This window comes from Aulonocara stuartgranti, assembly GCF_965226115.1.
Source record: "Aulonocara stuartgranti genome assembly, chromosome: 14".
Taxonomy (NCBI): domain Eukaryota; kingdom Metazoa; phylum Chordata; class Actinopteri; order Cichliformes; family Cichlidae; genus Aulonocara; species Aulonocara stuartgranti.
This window is the reverse complement of record NC_138950.1, coordinates 28,158,679-28,169,227: the sequence shown is the minus strand read 5'-3', so window position 1 is coordinate 28,169,227 and position 10,549 is coordinate 28,158,679. Positions and strand designations below refer to the sequence as shown.

Genomic DNA, 10,549 nt, shown 5'->3' with positions numbered 1-10,549 from the left:
GGTCTTTTTGCCTCACAGGGTTCAAATCCAGTGTCTTTTCTGTGTGGAGTTTGCTTGTTCTTCTTCCTGCCCTCTATCAGTGATAGTTGATGTTGTGATAGTATGGGGGATACTTGGCACACTGTGCCCATTAGTACCAACTAAACATCAACTAACCATCGTTTAAAAACCACAGCCTGCCGATCACATCCATCCCTTTGTAAGCACAGAGTACACATCTTCCAATGGCTGCTTCCAGCACGATATGACATTATGTCACAAAGCTCAGATCATCTCAAACTGGTTTCTTGAACAAGACGATGAGTTCATTGTACTCCAATGTCCTCAACAGTCACCAGATCTCACTCCAGTAGAGCACCTTTGGGATGTGGTTTAACAGGAGATTCATATCATGGATGTGTAGCTGGCAAAACTTTATCAACTGAGTGATGCTATCATTTCAATATGGACCAAAATCCCTGAGGAATGTTTCCAGCTCTTTGTTTAAAGTAGAAATTCAGTCAATTTTCTTGTTTATTAATAACTGTAAAGGCACTTTATTATGATGACACCAAATGAGCATTAACAATAAAACATGAAATGGAAAAAACACTGATTTTTTTTATTTTTAGCCCAGGCTGTAATGTTTGCTAATCATTAGTATAACACATAGAGAAATAAAATATAACGTGAATTACTCATTATAACATTTAACATAAAATATAGCTGAACAGTCAAAATAACATTAAGGGCTACAAACAAAATTGCAGAAAATCTGTAAAATAATGACTTTATTGGAGAGTGATGCTTGTCTCTGAACATGTAAGTGATGTGGATCATAACTGAACATTTAACTGCGAGTGATTAGTCATTTTACACAATACAATGCATACAATACAAGGCAATACACTTGTAATAAGTCTATCCATCCATCCATTCGCTTCCGCTTATCCTTTTCAAGGTCGCGGGGGGCGCTGGAGCCTATCCCAGCTGTCATAGGGCGAGAGGCAGGGTACACCCTGGACAGGTCGCCAGTCTGTCGCAGGGCTAACACACAGAGACAGACAACCATTCGTGCTCACATTCACACCTATGGTGTAATTTGGATTAATCAATTAACCTATCCCAGCAATCTGCATGTCATTTAATGGTGGGAGGAGTACCAGGAGGGAACCCAAGCAAACACGGGGAGAACATGCAAACTCCACACAGAAAGACCCCGGTCTGATGGTGGAATTGAACTCAGGACCACTGTGCCTCCTTGTAATAATTTCCTGCATCACAGGCTCTTTGGCTTCTGATTCCTGGTCTTTAACTTCTGACGAACGACTGCAACAGTGGTGAAGAAGTTTCCCGCGAAGAGAATAAGGAAGCAGAGCCCACACACTGAAACCTGGCATGACATTAGAGCATAGAGAACATGAGTAAGCAGAAGAGGATGAGTCGTATCCTAAACACACAGTTACCAGCATGTAATCTGTGCTAATGGTGACTGGATGTCACATAGAAACTGTAAAACCCGGTGTGTATGAGACCACTGACCTGCCATTCTTTACACTCTGGGAGCTGAGCCATTCTGAATAGAGACAGCCCGTTGAAGAGCTGCCAGAACTGAGAGACAAAACACGAAGCCTCAGGGTTTGTAGTAGTAGTGATTGTAGTACGCAGACACAGAGGAATGCTAAAGATCGAGTTGCTATCAAGATCAGCAAAAATCCAAACACTGTCTCCAGCTGCCTAAATACAGTCGATATGAAGTCTTACATGACATCAGCATTTTTATCAGTGCCTATTCCATCTAAACCAGGAGTGTTAAACATGAGGCCCGGGGACCAGGAAAGGCCCGCAAAAGACCTGAAACAGGCCAACTGGACATCTTGAGAAAATGTGAGGGAGAGAATAGATTTTTTAACAGCTGTCTCACTTGTCATAAGTTTTACAGTTTTTCCCATTGATAAAGACACCCCCCACCTTGCCATTCACCTTACACCAAAAATAAATTACCTGTTTTTCCATTATGATGGAAATGTCTCTTTTTTGTTTGCTTCTTTTTGTTTTTTGTTTGATTTACAGTGAGTTAGCAGTAAAAAATAATAATACATTTTTTTTATTATTATAGGACAGTCTGGGTAATGAACCAGCAGAACTTTTTCTGTAATTTTACACACATTATTCATGTTTTTGAATGGTCCTGCCCATTTAACATCAAAGTAGCCTGTATGTGGCCCACGGTGTAAAATGACTTTGACATTCCTGATCTAAACCATGACAAAGCATGATTTTTTTTTCTTTTTTAAAAAATGCAAAATAAGAAGAAGAAGCTTGTCAGTGTCACACAGACTGTACTCACATGACCAAAAAACAGGAAGGGTAAAAGAAACGTCAGCCCTTTCCACATCCAGGACTGAAATCCCTCTAAATACAGAAAACACACAACAGTTTTCTATTTTTGTAGGTCTGTTTTTACTTCCATATATGATTACAGCGAGGCCTGTGGTCACATTTCATTTAATGAATATAAAATCTTTTTTTTTTTTTTGCCTGTCCCGTTTGGTTCTTTTGCCATCAGAATTATTGTCTAAAGGCGAGGAAAGATGCCCAACGGATTTACTTTACCAAATGGACCATCCCAGCCTTGCCGTAATGGTCTATTTGATTCACCTTTTATTGTTTATTTTATTTATTTTTTTATTTTCACTTGCTAGATACGGGACAGACTTGAATGAGGAAAAGAAAAGGGAGAAAGGAAGAGGGGGAAAAAACAGCGGAGAAGAGGGACGGGGATAAAGGGCAAAAAAACAAAAACCAACTAAATAAGCAGACAAAAAAAAAAATACATATATCAATCACCTGGATCACCTGTTGAGAAAGAAAAAAGAAAACAAGCAGAAGAAAACGAGAGCAATACAATAAGCAACATCACGATGATATATGGGAATATAACAGTAAATACTAAATATTAAACATTATTGTGCAGCACGTAATATCGACAGCGCACAGTGTGCTTTGAGGTAGGAGCCAAAAAGGGTGTAGTTTGTGTGTGTGTGCACCTGTGAGAATGAATAATGAATATAAAATCTGCCTGCTACGAGTGTCTCACCAACAGTCAGATCCATGTTGTGTCTTTCTCCCAGGGCTCGCAGTCTGTACAGACATCCGCTCTGATAATAGCACTGCAGACACTGAACGAAACCTGAAGCAAACAGTGATCATCAGGGTTTTGTTTGGTTTGAAAAAGTGTTAAGAGATATGTTCTAAAACACTTCTTCAGCTGAGAATCAGATAGGAAGAACACACAGTTTTACTTGTTGCTTAGCAAGGGCAGCTCTGAGCTCTCGCACGAGAGTGAGTGGGTGTTTGTTCCTTACATTGGAATGTGGAGGTGTATATGTATGTATGTGTGTGTGTGTGCGTGTGTGTGTCAGAGTGTGACCCTATAAACGACTTCCCTAAACCTGCTGGTCTGGAAAATCCAACAGTTCATCTATATGTAAAAAAGGCACACTGACATAGCTACGTTTATCCTCCCGTAAAACAATAAAAGAAGGTACGACCTTTCCCGTGCTCCCAGGATGTGGTTGTGAATGCAAGAGCACTCTGCAATGCACACAAAGCCTTTGCAGAGTATTAAAGATCGCACATCCTATCACTACCATATGTAAACTTATGATATTAAAAGATTATACTGACTACTAAGTACAATTTTCTATTGACAAAAAGAAAAGAAAAGAAAAGCTGGAAGTGTGAAATAAATAAGACTTACTTTGATACAGAGAGTAGGCGAGGAACTGGTTCCTGAACATGTGGTACAGGTTTCCCTCTGGCCTTTGAGGATTAAAGGGAGGGCATTTGTAAATAAAGATTTAGAGTTTAAATGTGTTTTAAAGAGCATCAGGGTTTTGTTTTTTTTAACCTATTCTACTCACCAAGTCAGCATTACACTGGACAAAACCACTGATATGTAGTGATGAAAAACCCACCAACCTTTGATTCTGTAATGCACAAGTTCTTTAATAAATAGGTTGTAGCAATTTATGAAAAAGATGATCGTGATTGGAGGTGCTGACCTGGAGCCATTGGTGATGAGGATACTCTCCCTGATAGTTAAGGTACAATAGTACCACACCAGCAGAAAATTGAGGATTACGTCAGAAAATCTAAAGCCAAGTGTTACGTTTAGAGAAACAGTGTCAGCTTGTATCTCACACAGTTGCATTCAGCTATTAATGATGACATTACGCCTTACCTGTAGCTCACAAAGAAATAGCAAATGAAGGAGAACAGCAGCAGAAGGACTGTGAGGCACAGCTTGAACTTCTCATATTCATCTTTGTAAGCAAATCTGCAAAAGCATAAGTTCGGGAAGAGTGAAGGATTGTCGAAATCCAGCAGCTGAGGACAGCTGTGCCAATGAAAGCACTTATCTGAATATTAGAGGTGTGGCTGGATAAATAAAAGTGGTGCTATAAGAGTGAATCAACAGAGAAAAATGCAAAAGTCAAATAATTATACTCGGCGCTTTGGGTTTGATGGTCAAACTTACTTTGACTGCTTGTTGAAAAGCGTGACATTCACATTTCCAAGAACCAGACTGAGGTATAGGCTGTAAGATCAAACAACCACATGATTTTTTTCTCTTTAGGTTAAAAAAGTGTTTTATTTAATGAAAGTCAGCTTATATTTTAAAAGCTATTGATTACCTATTTTTCTTGGGAAGGAAAGCCTCCATCTGAAAGAAAGCATTTGGTCGAATCTTGATTTTCTCTTTTATTTCATCCAGAATCCTGGCATCTTCTTCTGATGACCCTTTGCTGGATCTGACAAGTGACATAAGAGCACAAGATAACTTTGCATCATTGAATTGTCTCAGCCACTTCTAAAACCAAAGATATGACTGTTGTTGTTTATTTCTTCGCCAGTGAGGACACGTCAAAACTACTGAGTCTAATTCATAAAACCTGGTGGAAAGTTGGAGCAAATGCAAATTAAGGACCCAAAATGAACTGCATGGCAGCATGCACTCCCTAAATGTTTTCCATCATACTGTCTGTGACGATATGTGTGTAACCTGACTGGCTCTATTTTTTCCGTAGGCTAATTCACTGTAAAAGTCCGTTTCAGTCGGAGGTTCTGAAACGGGACTTTACTGGATTACTAAATACTGTAAACTCTCTGAATGCAGCAGTATTCCTCAGTGGACCTGTACCGCCGGTCAGAGGAGGAGACGAGAGATTCAGCAGGTTGTTTACACTGAATAAATGGCTTATATCAGCATGTGCTGACCACTCAGTGCATTTTATCGACAACTTTAATATTTTTTGGGAACGCAGGCATCTGTTCAAAGCAAATGGATTAAATTTTAACAAGTCAGGGGTGAAACTGTTCACCTCCAACTTGTTTTATTCCATACGTCATCCATCCGTGCTTGGTGCCAAGGCTGAGATAAACGAGGAGTTATCTCATAAAGAGGAACAAACAGTACTCCAAGAACAGACAAAGCCCAGCAGAAACCTTGAGGAGGAGCTCCATTTGCCCCCACCCGGGAAGAGCCTCAGAAAGGAGAGACATCCATGGCATCTGAGGAAGAGCCTCAGAAAGGAGAGACATCTAAGGCAAGAAGAGGGGTCCCTATTTGCCTCCAACTCTCTCAACAACACCAACGACCAGGACAAGGGACCACGACCTTCCCCAGTCCCCCAAACCCCTGACAGGCCATCACCCTCCTCCCCCTCCCTTTCTCCCTCCTCCCCACACCTGAAATTCACTGAGGAGATGATGGAGCGGGTCAATGCTGGGCTCAGATCTACCCCCCGTCCCAATCCCTTTTTGTCCCCCATAAACCCCCCACCAGAGCGGCCAAAGGTTCGCCATCGAGCCCCACCCTCAACAGAGCAATCGAAGTCACATTGCCCAGCCTCGCCCCCCTTAGTTCCTCTTCATGCCCTGTCTCCGCAGTCTGATATGTGATATGTGAAGGGTCCGGGCTGTGAGGATTATGGCAGTGATGACTTTTCCCAGGAGAAGCTGGGACCTTGTTTACTAGAAGGTTTTAAAATTTCTGTACTTTTAGGTGACAGGAGACATGTGGCCTGGTCAAAACACAGAGAGCTGCATTCTAAAAGATCTTTAAACATAGTAAACATACCTTGTGTGCCACAGACTGCTCCCAAACATGAGGGGACAAGTAATACCTCTAAAACACTTAAGTTGGCTTTATTAAACATTAGATCTCTAGCTGGGAAAACATTTTTAATTAATGATTTAATCACTGAGCACAGCCTTGATTTTATGTTTTTAACTGAAACTTGGTTGGACCAAAGTAACAGTGGAGCTGTTCTCATCGAGACGACCCCTCCTAACTACAGTTTTATCAGTGAGGTCAGGGCGAGCAGGAGAGGAGGAGGGGTTGCTGTCTTATTTAATGAATCATTTCAATGTAAGCAGCTATCTCCTGGAAGTTTTCAGTCTTTTGAATATGTGGCTTTACAGCTGAAGGCCCCATCCAAATGACCTCAGTGAACTGCTGTCTGTGATCTGTGTTGATTTTGACTGTGTAATTATTGCTGGGGATTTTAACATCCATGTGGACAACCCTCAGGACAAAGGGACTAAAGACCTGAGTAACACTCTGGGCAACTTTGGGCTGACTCAGCATGTAACAGAGGCCACACATAATAGAGGACACACTCTTGACCTACTGATCTCCAAAGGCCTGAGCATTTCAAAGGTTACTGTGTCTGATGTGGGCCTGTCTGATCATTACTGTGTTTTCTTTGAAAGTAAAATCTCAGCCCACACAAATATATCAACAACAGTGATCACAAAACGGTGTATAACTGAACACAGTAGTGAGATATTTAACCAGGTCTTCCCATTAACACCTGGCCTGCCCAGAGGGTCAGTCAATGAGCTCGTCAATAGCTTCAATGCTAAAATGTTAAATGTAATGGACACTATTGCTCCCATTAAGGTGAAGGTTATCTCTGGAAGGAAAAAGTCTCCATGGAGAAACTCCACACTGGTGAAAAATGAAAAAAGAGAGTGTAGGAAAGCTGAGCGCAGATGGAGAAAAACAAACCTCCAGGTTCATTATGACATTTATAAAGAGAAACTTCACAATTATAATTTACAACTGAGGAATGCAAGGAGGTCCTACTTCTCTGACATCATCACTAAAAACAGCCATAATGCTCGGGTCTTATTTTCTACAGTTGACAGGCTAACAAACCCTCCTGTGTCAGTGGCAGCTGAACTTCATTCGACCATGGCCTGCAATGACTTTGCCAAATTCTTCACTGAAAAAATCCAAAAAATTAGACAAGCAATTGGTACATCAACAGCAGATCCAGGATATGTACTGTGTCCACCAAAAAACTGTTTAAACACCATGAAACAGTTTCAACCTATTAACAGCAAAGACCTGGAGGACATCTTAGGTCAACTGAACTCCTCCTCCTGCTGTTTAGATGTCCTGCCAACAAGTTTTTTCAAAAAGGTCTCAAAGACTTTAGAGTCAGACCTGTTACAGATCGTCAACTTTTCTTTATTATCTGGTGTGTTTCCAGAATCACTAAAAACTGCTGTAATCAAACCTATACTGAAAAAGGACAATCTTGACAAGACACAAATGAACAACTACAGGCCGATCTCAAATCTCCCGTTTTTAAGTAAGATCATTGAAAAAGCAGTTTCCCAACAGCTCAGTTACTTCTTAAAACAGAATAATTGCTACGATGCCTTCCAGTCAGGTTTTAGACAGAACCACAGCACTGAAACCGCTCTGACCAAAGTGTTTAATGACATATGTCTGAATACAGACAGTGGAAAAATGTCAGTCCTAGTTTTATTGGATCTCAGTGCAGCATTTGATACAGTTGACCACAACATATTACTCAAACGACTGGAGAACTGGACAGGTCTTTCAGGAACTGTACTAAACTGGTTCAAAACATACGTAGAAAACAGGAAATACTTTGTATCAATAGGTAACTTCACATCTGAGCAGACAAGCATCACATGTGGAGTTCCCCAAGGTTCCATCTTGGGACCCCTTCTGTTTAACATCTACATGCTCCCACTGGCACAGATTATAAACAACAACAAAATAAACTATCACAGCTATGCAGATGACACACAAATATATATCACAATGTCACCAGGAGACCGAGGCCCTGTACAGGCTCTTGGTAAATGCATTGAGGAAATCAATGACTGGTTGTGCCACAATTTTCTCCAGCTAAACAAAAACAAAACTGAGGTAATAGTCTTTGGCGCCAAAGAAAAACGATTACAGGTCACCATAGAACTTCAATCTATACATCTAAAAACCACAAACCAGGCGAGAAATTTGGGTGTAGTGATGGATGCAGACCTAAACTTAGAAAAACACATTAAGACAATAACAAAGTCAGCTTACTATCACCTCAAGAATATATCAAGGATAAAAGATCTGATGTCTCAACAGGACCTGGAAAAACTAGTCCATGCATTCATCTTTAGTAGGCTTGATTACTGTAACAGCATCTTTACAGGTCTACCTAAAAAATCAGTCAGACAACTACAGCTCATTCAGAACTCTGCTGCTCGAGTCCTCACTAAGACCAAAAAAGTGGGCCACATCAGTCCAGCTCTGAGGTCCTTACACTGGCTGCCTGTCCGTCAGAGGATAGACTTTAAAGTTCTGATGCTGGCCTATAAAGCTCTGAATGGTTTAGGACCAAAATACATCAATGACCTCCTGACCCAGTATGAACCATCCAGATCCCTCAGGTCATCTGGATCTGGTCTTTTATCAGTTCCCAGAGTCAGAACCAGACACGGAGAAGCTGCATTCAGCTTTTATGCTCCTTATATCTGGAACAAACTCCCAGAAAGCCTCAGATCAGCTGAAACACTCAGTTTATTTAAATCCAGGTTGAAGACTCACCTGTTCTCAGCTGCATTTGAATAAAGCACCAAATCCACACTTTAAGCTTAAATTTCAAAACTTACATTTAACTACTGATTTTATCTACTGTTCTGATTTTATCTGTTTTGATTTTATATACTGTTGTTTGTTTGTTAATTAGTTAGTTAGTTTATTTGCTTGTTTTATTCAATTTTAAATCATGCTTTTTATTTGTTCTTGTTTCTAATGTCTCTGTAAAGCACTTTGAATCACCTTGTTGTTGAATTGTGCTATACAAATAAACTTGCCTTGCCTTGCCTTAATGCACTAATTTTAATTTACACAGGTCTTTTAAATTTCTTTGTGGTGTCATCCACCACAATTAATATTTAACTAATTTAGTAAGTAAGTAACACTTGTGGTGAACTGGTGAGTGTGCCAACGCTATAAAACGTTCAAATCATAAATTTAGAACTGCGATAGTATTTCAGTTATGTTCTGTCGAGGTTCTTTTTTGCTTGTTTTTTGTGGAAATGTGATTTTTAATATTTGTATGGCTATTTAAAACAGTTTAGGATTATAGGCTGTGACCTGGACCCCTACAGGGACTAAAGACTTGCAGCCAGTGTTAATGCTGCTCAGCCATTGGTCTTGTAGCAACACACTGGATGAGGGTTATGGGAATGTGGGACGAGGTATAAAGCCCAAGTTTCTCTTGGATGTGTTCATTTGAGTGTGAGTGTTAGAAAGAAAGCACTTAGGTGTAGGAAAGTTTTGTGTGTGAATGAGGCATGTTGTATAAAGTTCTCTATATTAGTTGTAAGACTCAATTTAAGGCTTACACACCTGAAATGAGCAGAACTCCCCACAATTCTTATGATGCAACGCAAGATATAATTTACGTTGTTGTACATCTGTGTACGTGTGTATCTCTAGTTGTGACTCACACTTACTTTTTCACCAGTTGGGATATCTCAGTCAGTCTTGTCCTCTGACGGGAGATAGAGGAAGAGCAGTTGTTTTGCAGTTTGGAAAGTTCATCCAGTTTCTTTAAATACATTCTGTGTGTCTCCTGCAGGACATTAAGAACACAAGGTTATAAACAACAACACAGGAAACATATCAATTAGAAGCAATATTTCAACTTTTTCAGCTTTCTGTGGATCTGTAAAAGAACATCATATATTCAATATACAGTGCAAGGCTGTCCCGATTATGGGCAGTTTCTTACCTGAAGTTGCTGATACTCTTCTTCCAGACCTTTCCATTCCCCCAGGATGTTTTTCAAATTTTCTGACATTTTGTAAACAGTAGCGCTAAAAACAGCACATCAGCTTAGGGTCGATGGTGTTCGAGCACCATGAAATGAGTTGAAATGTGATGGCGAAGTATTCCCAGGGTGTGGATCACGTCTCCATGTGCAGTTGATTGCATAAAGTGAACTTTGACTGGTACAAATGTGCAAGATTTTGTCTTGGACATTAATCTCTTTTTATCACAGTGTTAATTTATCACCTGCAGAGCTTAAGGTGGCAGGTCATTGTTAACTGCATTGCAGTCTTCACTTTTGCCATAGTACATCCAGCTCCATGCTATTTAACACACTTATATTGCTACATGTTAGCAGCATCTAGTGGATTGTATTGGACTACTGCAAGCCATACTTGTGTAATTTTATTGTGA

At 40.2% G+C, this 10,549-nt stretch overlaps 1 protein-coding gene across 1 annotated transcript; it reads right to left on the bottom strand.

Annotated features, from left to right (window-relative positions):
- Positions 1 to 413: 413 nt before the first annotated feature.
- On the bottom strand, positions 414 to 10,249 carry tmem120ab (transmembrane protein 120Ab). Its single transcript, XM_082502732.1, has 12 exons — positions 10,098 to 10,249; positions 9,820 to 9,938; positions 4,680 to 4,796; positions 4,523 to 4,582; positions 4,226 to 4,321; positions 4,047 to 4,136; positions 3,906 to 3,971; positions 3,743 to 3,804; positions 3,080 to 3,172; positions 2,330 to 2,394; positions 1,522 to 1,590; positions 414 to 1,372 (listed from the first exon to the last, which is right to left on the bottom strand). Exons 1-12 carry the CDS (start codon positions 10,164 to 10,166, stop codon positions 1,259 to 1,261), a joined length of 1,020 nt encoding a protein of 339 aa, XP_082358858.1. The 5' UTR covers positions 10,167 to 10,249; the 3' UTR covers positions 414 to 1,258.
- Between the last annotated feature and the right edge of the window lie 300 nt (positions 10,250 to 10,549).

Bases quoted from the DNA above. Each gene is read 5' to 3' on its own strand.
- tmem120ab (XM_082502732.1), bottom strand. From the start codon at position 10,166: ATGTCAGAAAATTTGAAAAACATCCTGGGGGAATGGAAAGGTCTGGAA. The intron at 9,939-10,097 runs GTAAGAAACTGC...AATGTCCTGCAG, and splicing joins AAGAGTATCAGCAACTTCAG to GAGACACACAGAATGTATTT. The intron at 3,805-3,905 runs GTGAGTAGAATA...TAATCCTCAAAG, and splicing joins TCCAGTGTAATGCTGACTTG to GCCAGAGGGAAACCTGTACC.